A 25,702-nucleotide genomic window follows, 5' to 3' on the forward strand; every position below is an offset into this window, starting at 1 on the left:
CAAGGCAAGGAGAGAACCTGGCACATTCTCATCACCACCTCAGTTCTCAGCAAGGCTAAGTGCCTAACAAGGAGATCACTAAATGTTTGTGAAACTGAAGAAAAATGTACATTTTTACTTCCAAGGAGCAGAGAAAGTCAGAGAGAGTTCTCTCTGTTACAGTGCACCCTCCACAATTCACAAAGACATAGTGTCCATTAGAAGAAAGATTTTTCTACCAATATCCCCCCCGCATTAGTCTACCAAGGGGTTACCTGTGGCTCATAGCGAATTAGGATGTCATACTCCATAGAATACGGTATGTTGTCGATGAAGAACTCCAGATAAGCCCCTTCAGGCACTCGGACAAAGCCTGCTCCAGTCCAGGAAGGAATACGGTCCTGGATAAACTGCCGCTCCACTATGCTGACCCCCTAAGGACAAGGGGACAGGACTGATGCTTTATTTGAAATGGAATTCAATGTAACAGTCAAAGAAATCTGAAGTCACCCAAAGGTCCAATACTGTAGATATTAAACCCATTTTTTGCAGTCATATTTTCCAGTAGACTGTATAATTTTTTGCTTTATAAACAGGTAATTGGTTTCTTTTCAGTTTTTAGGTTGAGGTAGTCTTGGGACATTGGAGATGGGCTTAAGGCTTAGGATATACCTTCTATGATATAACCAGGAAAATGAGCATGAAGGAAGGAAAGAGAACATCTCAAATGCCGTTACTAGCAAGCCTAGGAGTGACCAGGTATGTCCCAGATTTCCACAAGGCTAGCCCGATATCTAGAGGATGTATTTCTGTCATTCTCATTGGTATTTGTTTCAGGCGCCACATCCAAGTGAGGAAACTTGTTACAACCGTGAATGTTCACTACTGATGAGTGCATTCTGTTTGTAAGGCTGAGAATGGATCAATTTGAGTTGCTTAACTCAAGTGTGCATTTGAGTTTGTTCACAGGATTACATATAGTAACTGTGATTAGCTACCTCCAGAGATGAAGTCCTTCATTCCCTGTAATGTATGTGTGTGCAGCCTTACCCATCATGAGGTGGGACCTATGTTCCCCTGCCCTCAAAATCTGGTCTGGCCTTGTGCCTTGGGACCAGCAAAGTGCGAGAAAATGACATTCGGGCACTTCTCAGCCCAGACCTTGAGAGACCTGGCAGTTTCTGTTTCCTCCTCCAGATGCCAGGTAAGAATTCTCACTGTCCAGACACCTCCATGCTGTGAGGAAGCTCAAGACAGCTGCTTGGAGAACAGCACCCAGCTGGCCTCCAGCTGTTTCCGCCGTCCCAGCTGAAGTGCCAGACATATATTTGAAGCCGCTAACTTTGGGCACGGCTTGTTACACAGCGTGACAAAACTGAAGTTATCCTCTCTGAATATTTACTATACCAGCTAACTCTGGTGCACCAGTAGAGAAAAGAATGGAAAAAGAAAAAAAAAAACCCACCTGCCTAAAAACACCAAAAGTCTTACTAGTGAATGTTCCGAAGTCTCCTTCTGCATTACGGATTTACTTACGCTTTAAATACGACTGTTCTCAAGAAGGCCTGCTCCTGGCCCTTATTTCGTGCTCACTGATGAGATGCTTCTTACTTGGTCTCTTTACAAAATGTGTATGGCCATTACTGCCCGCCCCCCATACTCTGCTTTACCCACCTGGCCAGCACCCCCCTACTTACAGGCCCCAAGTTGGCTTCTTCTGCTTCGTAGATGTAGTGATCCAAGGTGGGGAAGTAGAAACCAGATTCCACTCCGTTGCACTGGCGTCCGATCATGTGGGGTCGGCAGACGCACTGGCCTGACTCTGCAGAGCAACTGGAAAGGAAGGAGAGCTGGTCAGTTGTGCTCACCACGTTCATAATGACCCCACTGGAAGCAGATCCACGTTTGCCATTAAATAGTAAGTGGGGTGAAATATTCAGGTAGGGTTTTCTTACTTCCTGCAGAAAATAAGTACACGGAAAGAAACACTGCCCACAAATTAATCCCGGACTCCTGAGGTTGAAAGCTCTCAGTGACCTGGTCTTTCGGTTTTATCTCCCTTGCTCTCTTGACTATGCCCCATCTGTGCCACGTTAAGGTTTTCTGTAGTTGTCACATATGTTCTTGCATTGATCTATCTTTTGCAAATGGAACCCCTTTTCCTGGGCCTCACATCTAATATCCAGCTCCCAGAAGGACAGCTCCAACTTAGTTGTCCCAGAGGCTAATCAGAAATCCCAGAAAGCAGCACCCCATCCCTCCCATGTTCTCTCCTGGGGAGAAGACTTCACACTACCCAGAGTCGACCACATCAGAAGCCAGAAGTTCTTCTCTAGATTCCTTCTTCATAGCCAATCAGGAACCAAATTCGGTGATTTCCCCTCCTAGCGTCTTGTGTATCCTCTCCCCGCTTTGCACTGACTAGGCTACGCCTTTCTTCTCTCTCTCGCTCACAGTAAAAGCAGTCACAGTCCTCTAATTGGTAGCCTTACTGCCAATCTTCCAACTTCCCAGCCTGAACTTCCTTCCACCTTCCCCCAGAGCTGCCTGAATGACCCTTATGAGATGCATTAACCACATCACTTCCAGGCACGATGGTCTCGGGGAGGTGCACCAGGCCCCCCACCAGCTGGTTCTTCTCTACCTTCCCAGCCTCACCTCTGCCCTCACCTCTGCAACCACAATGAACTACTTAAGAGTTTTTCCAATGCACTGGGGGACGCATGACCCCTTCCCTTTGCTTGTGTGGTTCCTGCAGCCTGGAATGCCCTGATCCCTTATTTACCCAGCAAAGATCCACCCACTCTTCTTTCAAGATTCAGCTCACAAATCTCTCCCGCTGTGGTGTTTCCTGACCATCACTCCCCAACCCATAGAAGGAACCACCTTCTCCGTCGTGCCACCTCCTCCTTGCAAGAGAAATGATGTACGCGACACATCAACAACTAAGCTGTCACCATTAAAGTTGACGCACTGTGTCTTCAAATCCTCCTGATTTTTCAACTGTCATCCCTTCATGAAGGCTTGTGTGGTTCCCTCCCTCTCCTCTTCTCAAATGGTGCCTTCTGAGGCTTCAGTTGTTTGCTATCTTTATTGTTAAGACATTGATCACTTCCTCTCTTGTTGGACAATTATTGACAACTTTGCTCTATACCTGAAACATTGTAAATCAACTATACTTCAACTAAAAAAAAGAAAAAGCCCTGAATTACATGCATCTATTTTTACTTCATTAAAGTCAAGATGTGATTTGGAATTGTTACTTTAAACCTATTCCCGGAGTTCTTTTTTTTCTCGTCCCAAACTTCATTTTAAACCAAATACCTAAGGCAAGTTACAACTCACAGGAAGACTGAACACTCAGAGCTTTATTAAAAATGCCCCGAACAGCCCTGTCATGGTCCAGCTGAAGTCTTCTTCCTTTATGTCATGTAAATAGTTTTTATCCTACAGGGATAAGAACACACTCAACATCCTGTAGACAATTCCCAGAGGAGGAAAGCTTGTTCCAATTAGGACCTAGACCTCTTTTGAGCTAATCCACCAAAAGCCATTTTCCAAAATTCAGGCGTCAGACATGACATCACGGGGACAAAAGAAAATCCCTTTCCTCCCCAGCAGATGTTTACTGAGGGAACAAATGTCTCAAACGTGAACCACCAAAGAAGAAAACGCCCAGATTCTTTCCAATGTCATCCATTTACTAGAGAACAAGCCAACGAAGGCAAGGATAGAGACAGCTGGCAGAGTCCCGAGAGGTTTTTACCCACAGCACAGTTGGAAAGAAGAAACAACTCACCAGGACCTGACCCTGTGCAGGGAATTCCCCTCATGTCAGCTCCACAGCCACACGCCTGTGTCCACACACTTGAACGCTTGTCACCGGTAGGCACTCAACACCCTTTGGTGAACTCATTCTTGGGGCTTCACCTGCCCCCTGCAGGTGGCGCTCACCTGCAGCTCTTACTTCTGACTCACGACTGTGCTCTGGTCGCACCCCTCCAGCCGTGGATGGGACATTTCCACGGTTTGCCCAGCCATCACCTCTAATTCATCCTGTCCCAAACTGTTCGCCACCTCACACAGACTTATCTTCAGCTCTGCTATTTCCGTCAGCAGATTTAAAATTACTCTGATGTAGAACACACTTGTGCTTGCCAAGGGGGAGAGGGGGAAGGGATGGATTGGGAGGTTGGGATTAGCAGATGCAAACTATTATATAGAGAATGGATAAACAACAGGTCCTGCTGTAGAGCACAGGGAACTCTATTCAATCTCCTGTGATAAACCATGACAGAAAAGAATATAAAAAAGAATGTGTGTGTGCATATGTGTGTGTGTGTGTGTGTGTGCGTATATATATATCTGAATCACTTTGCTGTACAGCAGAAATTAACACATTGTAAATCAACTATACTTTAATTTTAAAAAATTCCTCTGGGCTTCCCTGGTGGCGCAGTGGTTGAGAGTCCGCCTGCCGATGCAGGGGACACAGGTTTGTGCCCCGGTCCGGGAAGATCCCACATGCTGCGGAGCGGCTGGGCCCGTGGGAGCCTGCGCGTCCGGAGCCTGTGCTCCACAACGGGAGAGACCACAGCAGTGAGAGGCCCGCGTACCGCAAAAAAAAAAAAAAAAAAAAATTCATCTGATGTAGGTGAGACGTAATCTTCCCTTTATCCTCAATATAACACGTGTTATTTCAAGACAGTTCTTGACTCAGCCGTTTCCTCTCATTGTCACTGCGGCTACCCTAGTCCCATGTGTCATCGTTCTACACCTGTTACTCCAGCCACCTCCCGAGCTGATCTCTCCAGTTCCTCTCTCTCCCCGCTAACCAGATCATCCAGCTACACGGCCAAACCAACCTTCCCAAAGCCCCGCCTTCCCCCAAACCCATAACTGTTTCTTCTTCTATCAAGTCACGGAGCCTCTGCCTGGTTTCCCGCAGCCTCTATAACCCCTCCTCTGAAAACAACTGCTTCTCTTTCGGGTGCCCACCCTTGGCTTTAGCTGAGCCACACTCATACTCTTCCACAAATAGTTACTGAGCAGATATTAGCCCTGGCAGCTGTGCTTCCTGGTGTCGAGACCCTCCCATTTTAGTCCATGTCAGCTCTTTATTTATTCCTTTTTTTGGCTGCACCTCGTGGCATGCGGGATCTTAGTTCCCCGACCAGGGATCGAACCTGTGCCCCCGGCAGTGGAAGCGCAGAGTTTTAACCACTGGACCGCCAGGGAAGTCCCTGTCAACTGTCTTCTGAACCAATCCTACCTTCCTTGTTAAGTCCATTATTTCCAGTGAAATGATATGGAGAAAGAAAAATGGGAGGAAAATATAGTTCCTGCCCTACAGCACTTCCAATCTAACCAAGGGGGATAAACAATAAGGCAACTGCCCAGTACAACCAATCAAAATGCAGGCAGTGCCCACACAGAGCTAAGAGCAAAGAACGGCAGGTGAGAGGAAGACGCTGCTCACCTGACTGAGGAGACGAGGGGACACCGGGACAGAGGTGGGCCTGAAGGCCGCAGAGAGGAGACAGGAAGACAGGAGCCGAGAGGGCTCATGGAGAAACGTGAGCAGACACGGTCGAGATCAGACCAGGTCATCCCACCTGTGTGCCTTCACCCCAAAGCTCAAATCCCGCCTCCTCCCGAGAGAGGAAAAAGATTTATCACGTGCCAGTTCTTTCCTGTGTTCAAGCAAAATCAAATCAGATAGAAATGGTACGTCTGACAATGCTGTATGTTTCCCCACACCCCAATGTCCCTGTAACTAGATACAGATGCAATTCACTGGATCGGTGAGGTAGGAAAAAGACATAAAACACAATATATCAGGGCCCGTGGCAGGCAGAGTAATGATTCCCAAAGATGTCCACATCCTCATCCCTGGAATCGGTGGATATGTCACCTCATGGGGCACAAAGGACTTTCCTAATGAGATCAAGGTTAAGGACCTCGAGATGGGGGATTACCCTGGGTTACCAGGTGGGCCAAAGCCAATCACATGAATCTTTAGAAGCAGCAGAGGAAAGCAGGGGAGTGGGTCAGAGCTGTGGCGCGAGGATGACCTGACCCACCGTTGTTGGTTGTGAAGGTGAAACAAAGAGGCAAGGAATGTGGGCAGCTTCTAGAAGCTGGGAACAGCCCTCAGCTGACAGCCAGCAGGAAAACGGGAACTGCATCCTACAACCAAACGAACTGAAATCTGCCAACAGCAAGAATGAGCAGGAAAAAGTTTCCCCAGAACCTCCAGGTGGAAATGTGGCCCTACCGACACCTTGATTTTAGTCCCCTGAGACCGTGTCTGACATACAGGACTGTAAGATAATAAATTTATGTTGTTTTCGGCCACTAAGTGCTGGTAATTTGTTATGGCAGCAACAGAAACCTAACACAAGCCCTATTTTTTTCCTCAAAGGGTAAAGGCCAAGATTATTTCTCAAAAGGGACCCCTCCTACACTGTTGGTGGGAATGTAAGTTGGTGCAGCCACTGTGGAGAAAAGTATGGAGGTTCCTTAAAAAACTAAAAATAGAGTTGCAATATGATCCAGCAATCCCACTCCTGGGCGTATATCCAGAGAAAACTGTAATTCGAAAAGATACATGCGGACTTCGCTGGTGGCGCAGTGGTTAAGAATCCGCCTGCCAATGCAGGAAACACAAGTTCGATCCCTGGTCTGGGAAGATTCCACCACGGAGCAACTAAGCCCGTGCGCCACAACTACTGAGCCTGCGCTCTAGAGCCCGCGAGCCACAACTACTAAAGCCCGCACGCCTAGAGCCCATGCTCCGCAACAAGAGAAGCCACTGCAATGAGAAGCCCACGCACCACAACAAAGAGTAGCCCCTGCTCGTCACAACTAGAGAAAGCCCGCATGCAGCAATGAAGACCCAACGCAGCCAAAAAATAAAATTGATTCTTAAAAAGAAAAAAAAAGAAAAGATATATGCACCCCCATGTTCATAGCAGCACTATTTACAATAGCCAAGACATGGAAACAACCTAAATGTCCATCGGCAGATGAATGAATAAAGAAGATGTGGTACATATATACACAATGGAATACTACTCAGCCATAAAAAAGAACGAAATAATACCATTTGCAGCAACATGGATGGACCTAGAGATTATCATACTAAGGGAAGTAAGTCAGACAGAGAAAGACAAAAATCGTATGATGTCACTTATATGTGGAATCTAAAATATTACACAAATAAACTTATCTACAAAACAGAAACAGACACACAGAGAACAGACTTGTGGTTGCTGGGGGCATGGTGGGGGGAGGGATGGATTAGAAGTTTAGGTTGAGCAGATGCAAACTATTATGTATAGGATGGATAAACAACAATGTTTTACTGTATAGCACAGGGAATTATATTCAATCTCCTGTGATAAACCATAATGGAAAAGAACATGAAAAAGAATGTATAGAAATGTGTAACTGAATCACTTTGCTGTACAGCAGAAATACAACATTGTAAATCAACTATACGTCAATAAAATAAATTTTATAAAAAGATCATTTCTCAAAAACACATATTTCTCATAAATGTAGCAACTGGTAACTCTTGGAAGGAAAACCCTTTCATTTAAACAGTGATGAGCAGGGAGAATACTGTACAATCTCAACTTTACTACTAAGAAATAAAGCAAAAGAAAAACATTAAAGGATAAAAATCATCATTCACAAGGACCACTACTCTGTTCAACGCTGAAATCTCCTCCAAAATACTGATTACAAGTAAGAGCTGGTTCCCCAGTGATGAGCAGAGTCAGCACCATCCCTTCTATCCAGAGCAGCTTTCCCACCACCCCTCCACCCAACCTCCACCGCCAATTCCCCTACAACTAGAATAGGTTCTTAAAGGGTAGGAGCTATGTTCGATGATCTCTTTATGTCCAGCTGCCATAGCAGTTAACAAAGGGTTAGATACACCACAGTTATCCCATACGTTGATGAAAATATCTATTAACTTCTGCTCTGGTTTCGAAGTACAATAAATTTCAGCTCATTTACTGAACACCTATCAATGGGCTGGGGACAAAAGAATATGCAAAAACAGCTAAGACAAGATCCCTGTCCAAAGAGACCTTTCAAATACAAACAGCTATAACACAAAGCAGAATGAGTGCTAACAAAGATGCAGAAGTAATGTGTTTTCACATTAAGGGAGGGTTGGGGCCTTCAGTCTAAGAAGGAGAAAGGAGAGGTCTTCAGAAGAAAGTGGTGGGCTTCAAGCCAGGTATCAAAGTCCTAAATTTAACTGATGAAATAATTTTGAAGGCTGCTGTCAAGCTGCTTCTATTTTTCAACGTCTTAAACAGTTGCAAGCAGCATTTACTTAGCAACCACACTTATTTATTCATTGAAGCAGGTTAGGGGACTTCCCCACTGGTCCAGCAGTAAACGCCTTGCAATGCAGGGGATGCGGGTTTGATCCCTGGTCGGAGAACTAAGATCCCACATGCCATGGCCACAACTACTGAGCTCGCACACCTCAACTAGAGAGCCTGCGTGCCGCAGACTACAGAGCCCACGCATTCTGGAACCCGCGTGCCACAACCAGAGAAGAGAAAACCCGCACGCCACAACTAGAGAGAAGCCCGCGCGCCGCAACAAAAGATCCCGCGTGCCTCAACGAAGATCTTGCGTGCCGCAACTAAGACCCGATGCGCCAAAATAAATAATAAATTAAAAAAAAAAAGCAGGTTATCTACTAGGCAAAACGTCATTAACCTGGTTTGAGTCACGTTATTTAAATCAATTAGGTCTTACTTTAAAATATTCCAAAGTTCAGACTAGCTGTCAATATAATAGGCATGGATTACACACTTTAATTGTTCTACCAAAAGCCACTCAGCTCATTAAACATTTAAAAACTTTTTCCACTTCATGACTTTACACTTAATCTAGCCCTAGCCAAAGTAACTAAGGAATGTTTTGGGATTGATTTAGAGATTGCCTGTCCCGAGGAGGGCATGTTTAATTTTTTTATATCGTAAAAATCTTTTGTTTCTCAAATTCTTTTATTCAGTCAACATTTACTCAACATGTGTCTGAGGCAAAGCAAAGTACGATAATACTGTCAGGTGGAAGATATTTATGACTGTCTGCAACAAATCAATCATTCAGCAAGTATGATCCTGAGCATCTGCTATGCACCAAGCATTCTAGAAGAACTGGTGCTTTAGAAGACAGACCTCTGTCACCTCTTTGGGACTCGTAAAGTCCTGTGGGGAAAAACAACCTTGAAAAGGATGACTATAAAACCCTGAAGAGTCACAAGACTAGAGGCATCTTGAAAGTTTCTTTTCTTCCCCCACCAATGATGCCAAAAGATAAGGCATTTATTTCATCCATCATGCTAGAAAGATCAAATTACCCACTTTAAAATCTTCACTAAAGGATATACGTATACATGTATAACTGATTCACTTTGCTGTACAGCAGAAACTAACAAAACATTGTAAAGCAACTCTACGCCAATCAAAATTGAAAAAAAAAAAACTTCACAAACCCTCTTGACTAGTTTGTTTCACAAACTCTCTTGACTAGCACATTCTGGGTTTTGCACATTTTTTGCAGGAGAGATTAGGGGCAGGCCAGGGGCTGTGCGTGGGTGCATTTAGAGACAGGAAGCATGTGCGGACGAGCGAGAGAGAAGAAGGGAGTGTAAGCAACAAAAACCATTTAGGGTAAAGGAACACAGGACATTCCTGAGTTTAGGACATAATTTGGAGAGTTACGTATGCCACTTTCCTCTAATCGAGAAGCATTTTCGGAGTGGCAAGAGCTTTGAATTGAGGAGTCAATTACGAAAGGAATCATCAGCTTGTGTTCTGGGGGTCACCAAGGGAAGTCAGGGAAGTGGCTTCATCAGCAGAGAGAGCAGTTGGTCTCGCTTTCCTCCTTTATGGAATTATCCTCGCTTCCTCCCCTCTGGAGGTTTTCTAAGAACAGGCATTCACCCTGGAGTTCCGGAGGCAACATGCCGTCCCAAGTTCACTGCATGATCTGGAACAGAACAAACCCCAATACGGAGGCCAAACAGATCATGTTCTTGCTGCCTAAAATCTCACTCCTGCCCAAGCAGACTACTACGGTGTTGGGAAATCTTCCTGTAAGAGAGTCAGTTTTTGAATCCATGAGGCTTACTCAATGAATTCAGCACGTTCTCCCGGGGAAGATCCTGGGCCACAAGGAAACATCTGTCTATCCTCCCAACAGTCACTTATGCTATTTTTACCAGATGTTCTGAATCTGATCCAGTAACACACAGAGACGACTCAAAGGTAATTAATCCAACTCCCACAAATTGAACATCTTGCCAAAATGTGTACTTTGATCATTTTGAGGAGAGGGTCATGTCTCACCAATTCAAGGAATATCAACCTATTTAAGTCACTAAAATTATTGTATGTAATTTTCATTAATGTACCCGCAAGTTGGAAAAAATGAAATAGTGAAGAATAAAATGAAGAGCCTTTACACAAATCAAAATGGGACTGCATTTTCCGTCTTTTAAACTGGTGAAAATAAAAGTTTTGATGATACCAGCTGCTGGTGGGGGGACTGGGGAAGAAGGTACTTTGTAACTGGTTGGGAGGAAAATAGACTAGCACCATATGTCTGGAGAACAACCTGACATCCTCTAGTAAAATAGAAAATGCACATGTACTTTGACTTAGCACTTCCATCACTGGGAACCCAATCTATAGATATGTCTACGAACACTCATCGAGATTACCAATAAGGATATTCACTGCAACATTTTTGAAAAGAAAGAAAACCAAAAAACAGAAATCAATAAATCATGGCACTATCACATGATAGAACACACAAAAAGAGGTAGATGAATAGATGCTGATATAAAAACCTCTAGATTAAAAAAACAAGTTGCACAGTAATGTACATACATATATTATTTGATTTATAAAAAATGTTAAGCTAAGTAGGAAATCATGGACTATATTCCTTTGTACTTGTCTTGTTTAAAAAGTAACATCTAAGATGATTTCAAAAGAAATGAGAGGAAGAAAACTGTCATTTTTATAGGTATTTTGAGCACTATTATTAATTTCTAGAGAGACACAAGAAACTGTTAACGGTGGCACTTCAAGGCAATGGAACTTGGTGGGGAAAAAAGGCAGGATACCTGTTTGAACTGTTTGAACTTTTTTTTAAAACCATGGGCATACACTGTTTCCATAATTTAAAAAATACTAAAAAGTAAAATACAAAACAAATAACACTATTAAAAACCAAGAAACAATAACCAACAAGGACCAACTATATAACACATGGAACTATACTCAATATTTTATAATAAACTATAAGGGAAGAGAATCTGAAGAACATATATATACAACTGAATATACACATATATAACTGAATATACACATATATAACTGTGTATGAACACTGTGCTGAACACCTGAAAATAACACAATATTGTAACTCAACTATACTTCAATTAAAAAAAAAGACAAAAACTAAAGAAACATGAAAAAACAAAATAAAAAACCCAAGAAACAAAGACTAGAGAAGGCTTCAAAGCTAACTCTTGGAATGAATAAACCTTTGAAAACTTTGAGAGCACAGGTAAAAGTGATTCTCAGGCAGTCAAAGCAAAGGTGAATGCACTCTATCTTCTTAGGAGACACTGAACGTCACCCTCGTCCTAGAGGCCGCAAAGACACTGGGGGTGACTGAGCGCAAGAGTGTCAGAGCAGCTCCACTCACCTATTGTTTAAGGCTCCCCCAAGGTCACAGTCACAAGGTCGACATCCATCCAAGTCGTTGCTTAAGCCCCAGTGCTCCGGCTGCAGAACAAAAGATTAAACATCTAAAGGGGGGTTCCTGTAATTACACCATAGACGCAGCAAGAGACAAGTTATGGCGTGTTTTGGATGTTCCACCAAACGTTCATCTGCACCGTGAAAGCAGTAAGCCTACAATAGGTGTGAGTAGGAGTATTCTAGCATAAAGAACCCAAGCTGTGGGTCACTGGGGTCAGAGAGGGTTGCACAAACCCACATGGTAACCCCAGATCAGAGCAGTTTCTTTGCCCTGTAAATCGCCTTCATCCAAGAATTAACGTGAGCTATAGCAGCAAACATGCCAATTTTCTTCTCTGGAATTACTCTGGCGGTGAGATAGTAATACGACAGCAATCACAAAAATGTTTTAAAAAATATAAAAATTACTCTCATAATTACTCCACCCAGAATCACTACAGTGAACTTTTTGGTCTATTTCCTTCCAGATTTTGTTTTTCTTGATGAACTTTTTCCCTAGTCAAGATACTACTCACATCCTGTGTTCTTTTATTTATTTTTTTCACACCAGCATAAGCATTTCCTCATGTTACCATCATTTTCAATGGCAACCAAATACCACACTGCACAGAAACACCCACATTCATTTAACTATTTTCCCTACTGTTGCTTCCAAGTTATTTTTGTTATGATTAATAAAAGATGCAATGAGTCTTCTGGTGAATACATCTTTGTCCAATTTTCTGATTATTTCATCAGGATAGATTCCCAGAAGTGGGATTACTGGGTCAAAGGGGATGCACATTTCTACAGGCTATGGATACACATCTGCAAAACACTTTTCACAAAGTATGAACCAGTCTGTATTTCCATCAGTAGCACACGAGTACCCGCCCCTCACTTAACAGTCAGCATTCCTATTTTTTTTTAAAAACTTCTGTTAGTTTTGTCTGTAAAGATGGTACTTCACTGTGGTTTTATTTTGCAACTCTAACAGCGATGGTGAATATCTTGTCAAAATTATTCATTAGTAATTCCTCTTTTGTGAATTGTCTGCTCGTGGCTTTTAATATTAATATTTACATAAAAGGGTGATGGCAGAATCTACAACTGTGAAAATCGTTCTCTATTGAAATGTCATATCCACAAACCACCCATCCCATGTAATTACGATTTACCTACCAGACACTGGTCACAATGCTGTCCTGTCACCAGACGCTTACAGTAGCAGTAACCAGTCTCAGAATCACAAGGATTCCTGCCAGGAATTGTTCCCAGAGGACTGCAAGTACAAGCTTCATTAAAGATAAAATGAAGTAAAGAAACACAAACCAAGTGAGTCTGTAGTAGTCGACTGGATTAAGAATTGCAAAGTAAAATGGGAATCACGTGCACATGAGAACTCCCAAACTTTTTGAACACACGTACTTACGTTTACAACCAAATGGATCTTCCGTGCTTAAACCATAGAAGCCTTCTTTGCAGGTATCACAATGTTCTCCTTCCACGTGTAATTTACACCGACATTGACCAGCAATGAGACCGGTAGAAAAATCCGTGTAACTGTCACAGATTCCCTTGTTCTGAGAACCAGCTGGGTCACAGGTACATTCTAAGGAGAATGAGAAGCATCAGGTAACACAATGTGTGTGTACGTAGAAATACACATATTCCCTTCACCCTCCAAATGTCACAAAAATAGACTCAAAAAGGCTGGACTACTAAGTAAATTCCACCCCCGACACCCTATACAGCAGCTAAAATAAGGCTGGGTCTGAGTCCTAGGAGAAGGATGGTGACTCGCAGACTATTCCAGCTGAAAGCTGACCGAAACAGGTCCCCCCATCGTGACCTCTCCCCACATACGTTCACAGAGGTTAGGATCCCGGACGTCCCTCTCCGGGTGCTGGTAGTAAAACGGTTTGCAGTGCTCGCAGTTGTGCCCCATTGTGTTGTGCTGACACTCATCACACACCCCTCCGCTGACATTGCCAGTGGCCAAGTAGACCGCCATGTCGAAGTGGCAAGAGCTGGAATGTTCGTTGCAGTTACATTCTGCGAGACAAGACCCACAGCAGGAGAAGTCTTTTCAATCTACGTACCGGGGGAGGATGGGGTTGGTGGGAAGGAAGCTCCTTTTGGAAACTGGGGACGAAGTTCAGGCAAAATGGCAATGAACAAGTAGGCGCTGGCGGTGAAAAGGACGCATCTGCTTACGACATCAGTTTAAATCCTAAGCCATGCTGGAAACCTTCCGAGTGTGACCTTTATGAAATAACCTCACTTGCCCTCTTTGGAAGAGAATGGGCTATAAAAAGTTGAAAAGTTCTGCGGGAAGTCCCCCTTGGAGACTCGCTCACAGGAAGGCTGCACTGCATGGAAAAGCGTTTGGGTCATGCTCAGGGTGGGATGGGAATACGTCCCTCCAGAGGGTTTTCTACGAGGTATGTTCCTGGGGAAGCCTGTCTGGGCTGCGGGCTTTGAGGAACGTGGTATGAAGGCCGGATTCCCTTGCTTCTCATTCCCACCACCACACCAGGCCAGGTTCTGTTAATCAGACCCTTAACAGCCATCCAGCCGGCCTTCTTGGGTCATGCTGTCCCTCCTCTAGCCCATTCGGCGGAGTCCTCTTGGTCCAACCCAGCTTGAACCATCTCTCTCTCACGCTCAACAACCCCCATCGACGACTCTTGTCTTCTCACAGTGAAGCTTCTGTCACTGGGGCCCTCACGGGGCTCTACACACTGGCCTTATCCGTCCTGTAGGGAGGGACTGTGTCGTCCTGCCCTGGATACATTGCTTTAATTAAAGCCCAGAATCATGAATTAAACCCTCGTGTCGTGAGAATGTCCTTAGAGCCTTGTGTTTTGTGTTCTCCTTATCTGAACTCCCTTCCACCTCCCCCCACCCCCCGCCCCCCTGCGCTTTCTTCTCTTTACCTAAACAATCCTAACTATTTGTTAAGGGCCAGCTGGTCGTCCTTACTAACAAAACCTTGACCACTCCAGCCCTCACTGTTTTCTGAGCTCCTAGAACAGTCCTCAGTGGGGGCAGAGACGGCACGCCTCGCAGGGATGATAGTCTATCAGAATCACTGTGGGGGGGGGGCAGGGTGGTGGTGTTGCAAACTACCCTTCTGCTCAGAGAATAGCATCGGGAGGGATGGGTGGATGGAAAGATGCCACAGGCTGCAGCTGGGCTGGCACAGAAACAAGGCTGACAAATACTCCGTCTCTTTTAGACCTTACTGATCCACCACACGATTGTTTTCATTCACTGTTCGCTCATGGTCATCTTGCCTTAAAAACAGGTACAATGTCAGGGGTGGCATCTCTGTCTTCTACTAAATCTGCCAAACACATTGGTGCTGCTCAAATACTAATTGATTAATTTAATAGACTGGATAGTGGCTTCCTAGGATTATCAGGGTGAGGCTGGGAAAAGGGTAGTAACTTTTCTTCCTTTTGCAGACCAAGGTACTGTTACAGCATCTCCACTCCAAAAATGGATACCGGGGTCTGAATTGATTCAGAACATCCCTTTGCCTGAGACTTACTTTTACAGGCATTGCTGTTTCGACCTTCGGCAGGTCTCCAAGGTAAATCATGGTAGAAATCCATGCACTGTTCACAGTTTAAGCCCTTGGTGTTATGCCTGCACATGCAGTGTCCGTGAACCTTGAAAGTTACAAAAACAGAAGAAAGCAAAGGAAGAGATATACTAACGGCCAGACCTTTCCCACAATCAATGGAAAATATCAACCCCTTCTGACACTAATCCTCATCTGTAGCGCACCACAATGAGGGTTTCTTTGTTTTTATTTTGTCCCTTCCCCCCGGTGCGTCCTGTCTTATTGATGTCCGTAATTCCCAACTCTAGGAAGAGTTCCTGCTATATAACGGGTACTTGGATAAATATTCTTATTGAAGTATTGATGAGAAAAACACAGAAGAACAAAATTAGTCACTTAAAAATTTTTTTAAAAAACAAACTAGTTACTTAACAGTTAAAAAAATCTATTATAATAGAAATCAACAAAAGTTATAATGGAGAACTAAACGTGTACACACCACTGGGAACCAACTCAATTTACTACAAGCTTTACCCCATGCCATACAAAAGACAGGTTTTCTCTGCTTGCTTTGTTTGGTTTTTGACTTCCAGCTCAGCACTTAAAAATGTTTTTTCAACCCAAAATGAGATTTTAAGAATTAATCAGTTACCACATTTACATTTTTAAGGAAAGAAATATAAAATGCCAGAAAAAGAAACAGATTATTTTGCTTCAGTAAGGGACCATGATGTGCTCTTTTACACCACACCACCAGTCACACTTGAGCCCCTGAGGCACATAAATGATAAATCAATTCTTTCCGTCGAGCAAATATGCACGTTCACGGATCCCTCACCTTAACACTACTTTCTACAGGATGGAATTCAGAAACAGGACAGACAGGTCCACCCTGAACCCACCTCGACAAAAGTGCAGTTAGCAGAAGATTAAATTCCTCTCATTATAAGGTGGTTTTACGTAGACTGAAAACCAGTCCCAAAGCCCATACCACAGGAACTACGGCATCTGAACCAACAGTACAAAATACTGTGAGGCGCATGGTAGTGACATGACTACGTGAGGTTAGCTACACGCAGGATTTGTTACTCTGAGAAGTAAATATCATCTACCTGGCACTCTCTGAAAGATGGAGCAAAAAGATTAGAAGGACATATTCTCCCTTCAGGCTCTGTTAAAAATTCAAGTTTATCTGTGCAATAAAGGTTCTAAATGGAGTCAAGGGAAGACAGAAGTTTTAGACTGTTGAATACAAGTCAGTCCTGCACCTTCACCTTCTTAGATGAGCACTAACAATTTTTGAAAAGGCCAGCATCAACTAAGCAAGGCACACCTTTCATCAAGAAGCAAGGCCCACAGTCCAGTGGAGGCCCCGGTGCAGAGTCAAGTGGGGTTTATCCCAGGGATGCAAGGATTCTTCAATATACACAAATCAATCAATGTGATACACCATATTAAACAAACTGAAGAATAAAAACTATATGATCATCTCAACAGATGCAGAAAAAGCTTCTGACAAAATTCAACACCCATTTATGATAAAAACTCTCCAGAAAGTGGGCATACAGGGAACCTACCTCAACATAATAAAGGCCATATATGACAAACCCACAGCAAACATCATTCTCAATGGTGAAAAACTGAAAGCATTTGCTCTAAGATCAGGAACAAGACAAGGATGTCCACTCTCACCACATTTATTCAACATAGTTTTGGAAGTCCTAGCCACGGCAATCAGAGATGAAAAATAAAAGGAATACAAATTGGAAAAGAAGAAGTAAAATTGTCACTGTTTTCACATGACATGATACTATACATAGAGAATCTGAAAGATGCCACCAGAAAACTACTAGAGCTAATCAATAATTTGATAAAGTTGCAGGATACAAAATTAATGCACAGAAATCTCTTGCATTCCTATATACTAATGATGAAAAATCTGAAACAGAAATTAAGGAAACACTGCCATTTACCACTGCAACAAAAAGAATAAAATACCTAGGAATAAACCTACCTAGGGAGACAAAAGACCTGTATGCAGAAAACTATAAGACACTGATGAAAGAAATTAGACAATACCAACAGATGGAGAGATACACCATGTTCTTGGATTGGAAGAATCAATATTGTGAAAATGACTCTACTACCCAAAGCAATCTACAGATTCAGTGCAATCCCTATCAAACTACCAATGGCATTTTTTACGGAACTAGAACAAAAAATCTTAAAGTTTGTATGGAGTCACAAAAGACCCCGAATAGCCAAAGCAGTCTTGAGAGAAAAAAACAGAGCTGTAGGAATCAGGCTCTCTGACTTCAGACTATACTACAAAGCTACAGTCATCAAGACAATATGGTACTGGCACAAAAACAGAAATACAGATCAATGGAACAGGACAGAGAGCCCAGATATAAACCCACGCACCTCTGGTCAATTAATCTATGACAAAGGTGGCAAGGATATATGATGGAGAAAAAGACAGCCTCTTCAACAGTGGTGCTGGGAAAACTGGACAGCTACATGTAAAAGAATGAAATTAGAATACTCCCTAACACCATACACAAAAATAAACTCAAAATGGATTAAAGACCTAAATCTAACACTGGACACTCTAAAATTCTTAGAGGAAAACAGGAAGAACACTCTTTGACATAAGTCACAGCAAGATCTTTTTTGACCCACCTCCTAGAGTAATGGAAATAAAAACAAAAATAAACAAATGGGACCTAATGAAACTTAAAAGCTTTTGCACAGCAAAGGAAACTACAAACAAGAGGAAAAGACAACCCTCAGAATGGGAGAAAACATTTGCAAATGAATCAACGGACAAAGGATTAATCTCCAAAATATATAAACAGCTCATGCAGCTCAATATTAAAAAAACAAACAAGCCAATCCAAAAATGGGCAGAAGACCTAAACAGACATTTCTCCAAAGACATACAGATGGCCAAGAAGCACATGAAAAGCTGCTCAACATCACTAATTATTACAGAAATGCAAATCAAAACTACAATGAGGTATCACCTCACACCAGTTAGAATGGGCATCATCAGAAAATCTACAAACAACAAGTGGTGGAGAGGGTGTGGAGGAAAGGGAACTCTCTTGCACTGTTGGTGGGAATGTAAATTGATACAGCCACTATGGAGAACAGTATGGAGGTTCCTTAAAAGACTAAAAATAGAATTACCATATGACCCAGCAATCCCACGACTGGGCATATACCCAGAGAAAACCGTAATTCAAAAAGACACATGCACCCTAATGTTCATTGCAGCACTATTTACAATAGCCAGGTCATGGAAGCAACCTAAATGCCCATCGACAGATGAATGGATAAAGAAGAAGTGGTACATATATACAATGGAATATTACTCAGCCATAAAAAAGGAACGAAATTGAGTCATTTGTAGAGACATGGATGGATCTAGAGACTGTCATACAGAGTGAAGTAAATCAGAAAGAGAAAAACAAATATCATATATTAATGCATATATGTGGAACCTAGAAAAATGGTACAGATGAACCGGTTTGCAGGGCAGAAATAGAGACACAGATGTAGAGAACAAATGTATGGACACCAAGAGGGGAAAGTGGCAGGGGGGTGAGCTGGTGGTGTGATGAATTGGGAGACTGGGATTGACATGTATACACTAATATGTATAAAATGGATAACTAATAAGAACCTGCTGTATAAAAAAATAAAATAAAATTCAAAAATTCAAAAAAATAAATAAAAATATTTATTTAATTAAAAAAAAAAGCGAGGCCCACAGTCCAGTGGAGGCCCTGGTGCAGTCAGGAGAGCAAGATTTCAATTCGCATCTGCCATGTACTTACATAAGGCCCTTTGGCAAATTAAACTCTGGTCTATTCTAACAAGAATCAACAATTCACTTAGAAACTGGTAAAATATCCTAACGTTACCCATTTGGCAAGTTACCCAAGTCCTCTATTTTTAAAATTACATAATTTGAAAACAGCATAAAAGTGGGAAAAGTATGAAATTAGAAGATCAAGAAACAAAGTCCGTTTGACTCCTAAATGGTGTCCGTGGTTCTAGGTTCAAATTTCCAGGTTCTCTGGGCTGGGGTCAATTTATGCCTTTTGGCATGCAGGCTGGAATGCTTGTGGTTTTTAATATTCCCTCAAGTAAAGGAAGATGTGACTGTCATGTAGAAAACTCTTTAATCCTTACTGACTAAAATATCTACTGTAGCAGCAGCCCACAGGGACAATTTCCATAAATTCGGTGTCTATGAAATGAGTATTCTTTACATTCTCGTAGTCCAAGAAAATCAGCAAACAGAAAAGGAAAAAAAAAAATCAACCACTGGAATGGTACAAAGGACTAAAGAGCAGTCTGGAAAAATAAGACCCCAAATTAAAAGGCTTAAGGTAATACTAGCTTCCATCTGCTTTTTAGAATCACCCGTACGAAGAAGGAAGCTGCCTGGAATGTGTACTTACCATTCCTTCTCCTTCTGTGTGGAATCCATCCACCGGGGCACACTCGCTGGCGTGGCCATAGCAGAAGCAGTTTCCTCGAATCACCATATCGTAAACCGCGTAATAGTACTTTTCTCTGATTTCCATTCTGGAATCCAAAAGGTTATCTCCCAAAGTATGTAGTTTCACAAACTTGATTCTCAAGTTGGTGATTTTTAAGAGATCTACGAAGGTCACCAAGAATATGAAAAGTGTGATCAAAGAAGCAAGGCTTCCTTTGCAATTAGACAACTTGGTTTTTTTCCTTTATAGAAAGGCATGACAAATAAAAATGGCTTAAGCCTACCGCCCCCGCATGATCTAGATGCACGTAATAATAAAGGTTAACATAATGTGACAGTCTCTCGAAGAAAGGTTATTCCCTTCTCATCAATTTAACAAGAACATTTGTTCTGTGATGGATTTGTTGGCAGACTGATGTCTCAGGAAGAAGTGTGGAGGCGGAGAAATTTAAAAATGCGGTTGCATGATTGCCGGAAGCCACTGAACACACAGTAATCTAAACTATTGCAATACCATCTGGTTCCCACAGCAATTAGTCTCAAAATCAGAAAATTCCATTCAGGTAGGAAAGAGCTTATCAAAGCACTCCAATTCTCATTATCATTATAAGACAATTAGAGACATTTTTGTGTTTATCTTTGGAGAGGAAAATGCTATCTGAAATTTCCCACCATTTAGGTGAAATCCAAGTTACTAAAATCGATTTAACATGAAAGAATAACCACAATCCAGGGCCTGACTTTTCAACCAATTGTGGAAGCACCGTTACAATCTACAACTTTCTGGGTCTCAGTTTTACAGTTGACCAATATAATTACCAATATAATACAGTGGCGTGAAGATAAAGGAGCTTAGTATTGGGATGCTGAGGCAAATTATTTTTTCCTAAATAGAAGTTACTTCTAGACCAATGTCTCTTATTTGATCTTTTCTTCCTTTTTCTGGGTCTATAGGCCTATGCTTACCACAGAAGCGGGGTTGTCAATTACATTCTCTAATAACTTGATAAACCAAGAGTCATTCAATCTTCTCTATCAGTGTTTTCATTAATCACTAAGTGGCTCTGGCTGAAGTGGAGCCCAAAAGATTGATTAGTCCACCTGTCCTCCCCTTTTAGCTCTGTAGCCTAAAATTGCTCCTAAGCTTTACTTTCATTTCTGCTGATAGATTCTTAAAATTTACAACACGGGACAACGGGGCATTGGCCCAATGCATCAGATACTTTCAAAGCCCAGATACAATTTTAAATACTTATAATATATGCATAGCTTACAATGAAGACTATAGAAATAACTGTGGGTTGAAAGAGAAAGCCCATGAGTCCATGCATTCAACTTAGGCTCTTTGAAAAGTCAAAAACTAAACAGAGAAACTGTGGTACTACTTCACCGAATGGAATTTCTGAATGCCAACATTTCCTCCTGCACAATATGAGCACAAGCGCCTATTGACAAGAGGCCAAACAACAAACTTGAAGAGCAGCTGGAGTATTTAGAAGCCCTTGAGTGATCTCTGTGGAAGCCCTCAGCAGAGCAAATAAGCTCCCTCGCTCTCTCCTGCCATATTTAACAACAGCTAAGCCTCGTATTTACCGCTGTTATAAGAGGCACAATCACTTTTGAAGTGACTTTCGGAGGCCTCAACAATAGGGACAACTAAAGAGATATTGTTCCCTTGATTACAGAGTAAATCCAAAGCATGATCTCTTACAGTGGATGCTTCTTTAATATAGGAATAGGTTTTCTGATGCCCTTTAACAGCCAAAGACAACAGAATTATAATGGCAGCACACTCTCCAAGTCCCACAAATTTCACCCAAAAGGACCAGACCGTGAGTCCTTTTACGGACCCAGGAGGTGTTGGTCATGGAGCCTGTGTGGACATTTCTCGCAACTGGATTTTGAGAGCGGGGAGGGCAGGCCTCCCAGAGCTCACTCAGAAATGGCACAGGGCTGCATGTACCATTAAATATTTGTTTGATATCACACTAAGTGAAGTAAGTCAGACAGAGAGAGACAAATGTCATATGATATCGCTTATATGTGGAATCTAATTTTAAAAAATGATACAGATGAACTTATTTACAGAACAGAAAGACTTACAGATATCCAAAACAAACTTATGCTCACCAAAGGGGAAACATGGCGGCGGGTGGGGGAGGGATAAATCAGGAGCTTGGGATGAACACACACACACACTACTATATGCAAGACAGATAACCAGCAAGGACCTACTGGATAGCACGGGGAACTCTACTCAATATTCTGGGATAATCTATACGAGAAAACAGTCTGAAAAATAACAAATATATGTACATGTGTAACTCAATCACTTTGCTGTACACCTAAAACTAACACAACATTGTAAATCAACTATACTCCAAAAAAATTTAAAAAATAAAACTTTAAACTAAATATTTGTTTGACAGTAGAATGACTGAGTAAATTACAGACCAGACACAGTCTGCGCCATATGTAAAATTAAGTGGGGAAACAGCACTTTTCTGGCAATATTCCCTGGACTCCTTCCATTCTAGTCTCCCTTGCTGTGAGCCAGGAAGTGCCACGGGGCTTTGGTTCAAAGGAGGGCCATGCTCCACTGAGAAAGATCAGCAAGACCTCACCCCACCTCTGCTCAACTGACTGCACCTCAGTAGCTGGAGAGGGGGCCTTATCCTCACTCTGAGGTGCAGGACCCGGGCTACAGAAGGCCTGAGTGACAGCTGATGGCAGTGACGACACAACAGCAGCAGCAGCTTCACGGACCCAACATTTTCTGTGCGTTGGGCACCTTGGTGAGTCATTTATCTACATTATTCATTTTCCATCCACAACCACCAGAAGGTCAACATGACTCTCCATTTACAGATGAAAAAGTAGAAGCTAAAACAAAAAAAGTTGTAAGTAAAGGACTTGCCCAAGGTCACAGAGCTCTAACACGCTGGAGCTGGGACTTAAACCCAGCTGTGTCGGACTCCAAAGCCCATTCTGCCTACCAAGAAGATCAAAGTGTATTTCTGTAAAGACATGAGCCTGGTTGCTGGATGCTGGAAAGCACTCTGATCTAAGAATCATAACACGTGTGTTCAGGATCTCTCATTACATAGCCATGTCACTTTATACGTGTGAGTCCAACTCTGAGCCTCAGTTGACTCATCTGTGAAATGCAACTGCAACCCTCATCTTAATGAGCACATTGAATATGGCTGAGACCTCAAAATTTCCCCCAGGATTCTTTCTTCTCTTCTTCTTTTGACAATAAGAGCCCTAGCCAAGAGTTTGAGAGCGCACACAGCCACCAGCTAGAGCATCTCACATCTCCTGCGGTGTAGCCAGGGGACTAATTTTGGCCAGTGGGGTGTGAACGGATGTGATGTACGGCTTCAGGTCGCTTGCTCTTTAGTTGTCCCCTCCCACAGGTTGGGACAAGGACAGGGTGGGGTTGATCCAGGTCTAACCATGTGGATACAGACTACAAGACAGAGGGAACCTGGGAACCTGGGTGACCTAATGGCTACAGTTGCCAGATTTGGCAAAAATAATACAAGGTGCTCAGTAAATTTGACTTTCAGATAAACAATCATTGCAGTAGCAATATGTCCCAAATATCACATGGTTATACTAACCACAAATATTGCATGGAATAGGCTCGTACCAGTCACAAATATCACATGGGACATGGTTATCCGAAAAAAATGATTTGTTATTTATCTGAAAATTCATACTGAACCGGGTGTCATCCTGTATTTTATCTGGTAAGCCTGCTTGCGGCAAGTGAATGGTACTTTATCTGTAAATCTCCCTCGGTGATTTTGTAAGAGAGAAGTCAACTTTTTTTGAGACACTGCATTTTTGGGGACACTTTGTTACAATGGCCTAATCTGTACCTTTATATACATAATTATATATATGTATGCATAATATGTGGTATGTATCATATATGCGATATATATACACACGTGTCATATATATATGATACTGAGCAATAAATAAGGTATTATGGCCAGCATAATGGTTTGGGGTCTTATGACACAAACCTTTTACTCTTATCAAAACGTGTTCCCCTTCAGTGAGGACTGATAACTGCCAATTTCAAGAGCATTGCAAAGAAAGAAGGAAATGGAGAGGGTGGAATTAGCACTTGATATTTAGATTCTGGGTAGCAGTGCTCTGGGTAAGCATTCTCCCATGATTGCTGTTCTTCATTAAAGCTTTTATTTGAAAACAAGCTTACTCTGTATCCTTGGACTGTAAGGATCTTCTATTCTGAAAGCAGGATCTAAAGCACGAAAAATCACCTAAAAATAGATGTAAGAGTAATTGGTATTTTTGCAATGATCCAAAACTAGATTTGTAAGTAGAATGGAAAACAAAAAGAACAAACAAACCTCTCCTTCCGTTGAGGGTTCAATGTCAGAATATCGGGAATCACAAATTATATCATCGACTTTTTTCATGGGGCCGGTGGAAATGCCAGGAAACGAGCTCTCACAATCATAGGCAAAGTATCTGTATACACCCCAGGTTTTTCCAAAGTCGGACGATCGTTCTATCAGCATAGCGGCTGGACGGAATGTCTAAAAGCAGGGTGGAAGAGACTCATTGGACGTTTTTATTGGTAATCTGTATTTTAAAATCTCAGAGGAAAATATCATTCAATTGTGTGCCACAAACCCTGACTGCAGGTGGTTGGTATTTCAGACTGTGGCTGGATTTCAAATATTTCAAGCTGTTCCATGGAGCCTCTTTGCACAGAAAAGTGTCTCGCCTCTAAATTTTGCACTTGCTCCCACCTTACTAGAGACTAGTAAGCTTTTCCTATTTAGAAGCTGATTATAAACAGGCCTTAATAGCATACAAGTTTTGGTGCATTTAGCCACCATGCCCATGAAATGACTGCTTAGCTTGAGTGCTCCTTCTTTCATTCATTCATTTAATCATTCAGTAGATGTGTAATGACAGCTACTCGGTACTAGACAGGGGTCTAAATGTTGTAACTAATGCTGTCCAATGAGATACAGGAATGGGCAGAAATTATTTACAAAACAATTCGTCAAACACTATAATAGAGTCACATGTGGTGTGCTTTGGGAAAACAAGAGGAAGGAATTACTAACCCAAGAAGCTAGAGAATCCTGCAATTCCAGCTACACACCCCAAAGAACTGAAAACAGGGACTCAGATGGACACTTGTACATGAACAGTCAGAGCAGCATCATTCACAATCGCCAAACAAGTGGAAACCACTCAAGTGTCCATCAGTGGATAAACAGATACACAAAAGGTGATATATACATGCAATGGACTGTTATTCGGCAATAAAAAAGAATGAAATTCTGATACTTCCTACAACATGGATGAACCTTGGAAACATTACTCTAAGTGAAATAAGCCAAACACAGAAGAATAATGTGTGATTCCACTTATATGAAACATATGGAATAGGCAAGTACATAGAGACAGAAAGTAGATTAGAGGTTAAGAGGGCTGGGAAGGGGCTTCCCTGGTGGCGCAGTGGTTGAGAGTCCGCCTGCTGATGCAGGGGACACGGGTTCGTGCCCCAGTCCGGGAAGATCCCACATGCCGCGGAGCGGCTGGGCCCGTGAGCCATGGCCGCTGAGCCTGTGCTCCGCAACGGGAGAGGCTACAACAGTGAGAGGCCACGTACTGCAAAAGAGGGGCTGGGAAGAGGGAGTGATGAGGACCTATTGCTTAACGGGTAGAGGGTTTCTACTTGGGGTGATGAAAAAGTTCTGGAGATAGTGGTGTTGGTCGCACAACATCGTGAATATACCTACTGCCATCAGAACTGCACATTTAAAAATGATTAAAAAAGCAAATTCTGTGCTA

The 25,702-nt window shown here is 42.5% G+C and overlaps 1 protein-coding gene across 3 annotated transcripts in view; it reads right to left on the reverse strand.

The window, feature by feature from the left end:
- Positions 1 to 25,702, reverse strand: part of LAMB1 (laminin subunit beta 1) — a 75,138-nt gene that overhangs the window by 35,366 nt on the left and 14,070 nt on the right. For all 3 annotated transcript variants that reach the window (XM_082632994.1, XM_082632995.1, XM_082632993.1), the window contains exons 6-15: positions 24,241 to 24,429; positions 24,087 to 24,150; positions 19,812 to 20,014; positions 15,325 to 15,445; positions 13,635 to 13,823; positions 13,201 to 13,380; positions 12,951 to 13,063; positions 11,734 to 11,813; positions 1,677 to 1,812; positions 255 to 413 (exon numbers count right to left, since the gene is read on the reverse strand). In XM_082632994.1, coding sequence (XP_082489120.1) covers positions 255 to 413; positions 1,677 to 1,812; positions 11,734 to 11,813; positions 12,951 to 13,063; positions 13,201 to 13,380; positions 13,635 to 13,823; positions 15,325 to 15,445; positions 19,812 to 20,014; positions 24,087 to 24,150; positions 24,241 to 24,429 — 1,434 coding nt within the window. The remainder of the gene's footprint in view (positions 1 to 254; positions 414 to 1,676; positions 1,813 to 11,733; positions 11,814 to 12,950; positions 13,064 to 13,200; positions 13,381 to 13,634; positions 13,824 to 15,324; positions 15,446 to 19,811; positions 20,015 to 24,086; positions 24,151 to 24,240; positions 24,430 to 25,702) is intronic.

The sequence above is a fragment of the Mesoplodon mirus genome (genome assembly GCF_964341445.2).
Source record: "Mesoplodon mirus genome assembly, chromosome: 9".
In the NCBI taxonomy this organism is placed as follows: domain Eukaryota; kingdom Metazoa; phylum Chordata; class Mammalia; order Artiodactyla; family Ziphiidae; genus Mesoplodon; species Mesoplodon mirus.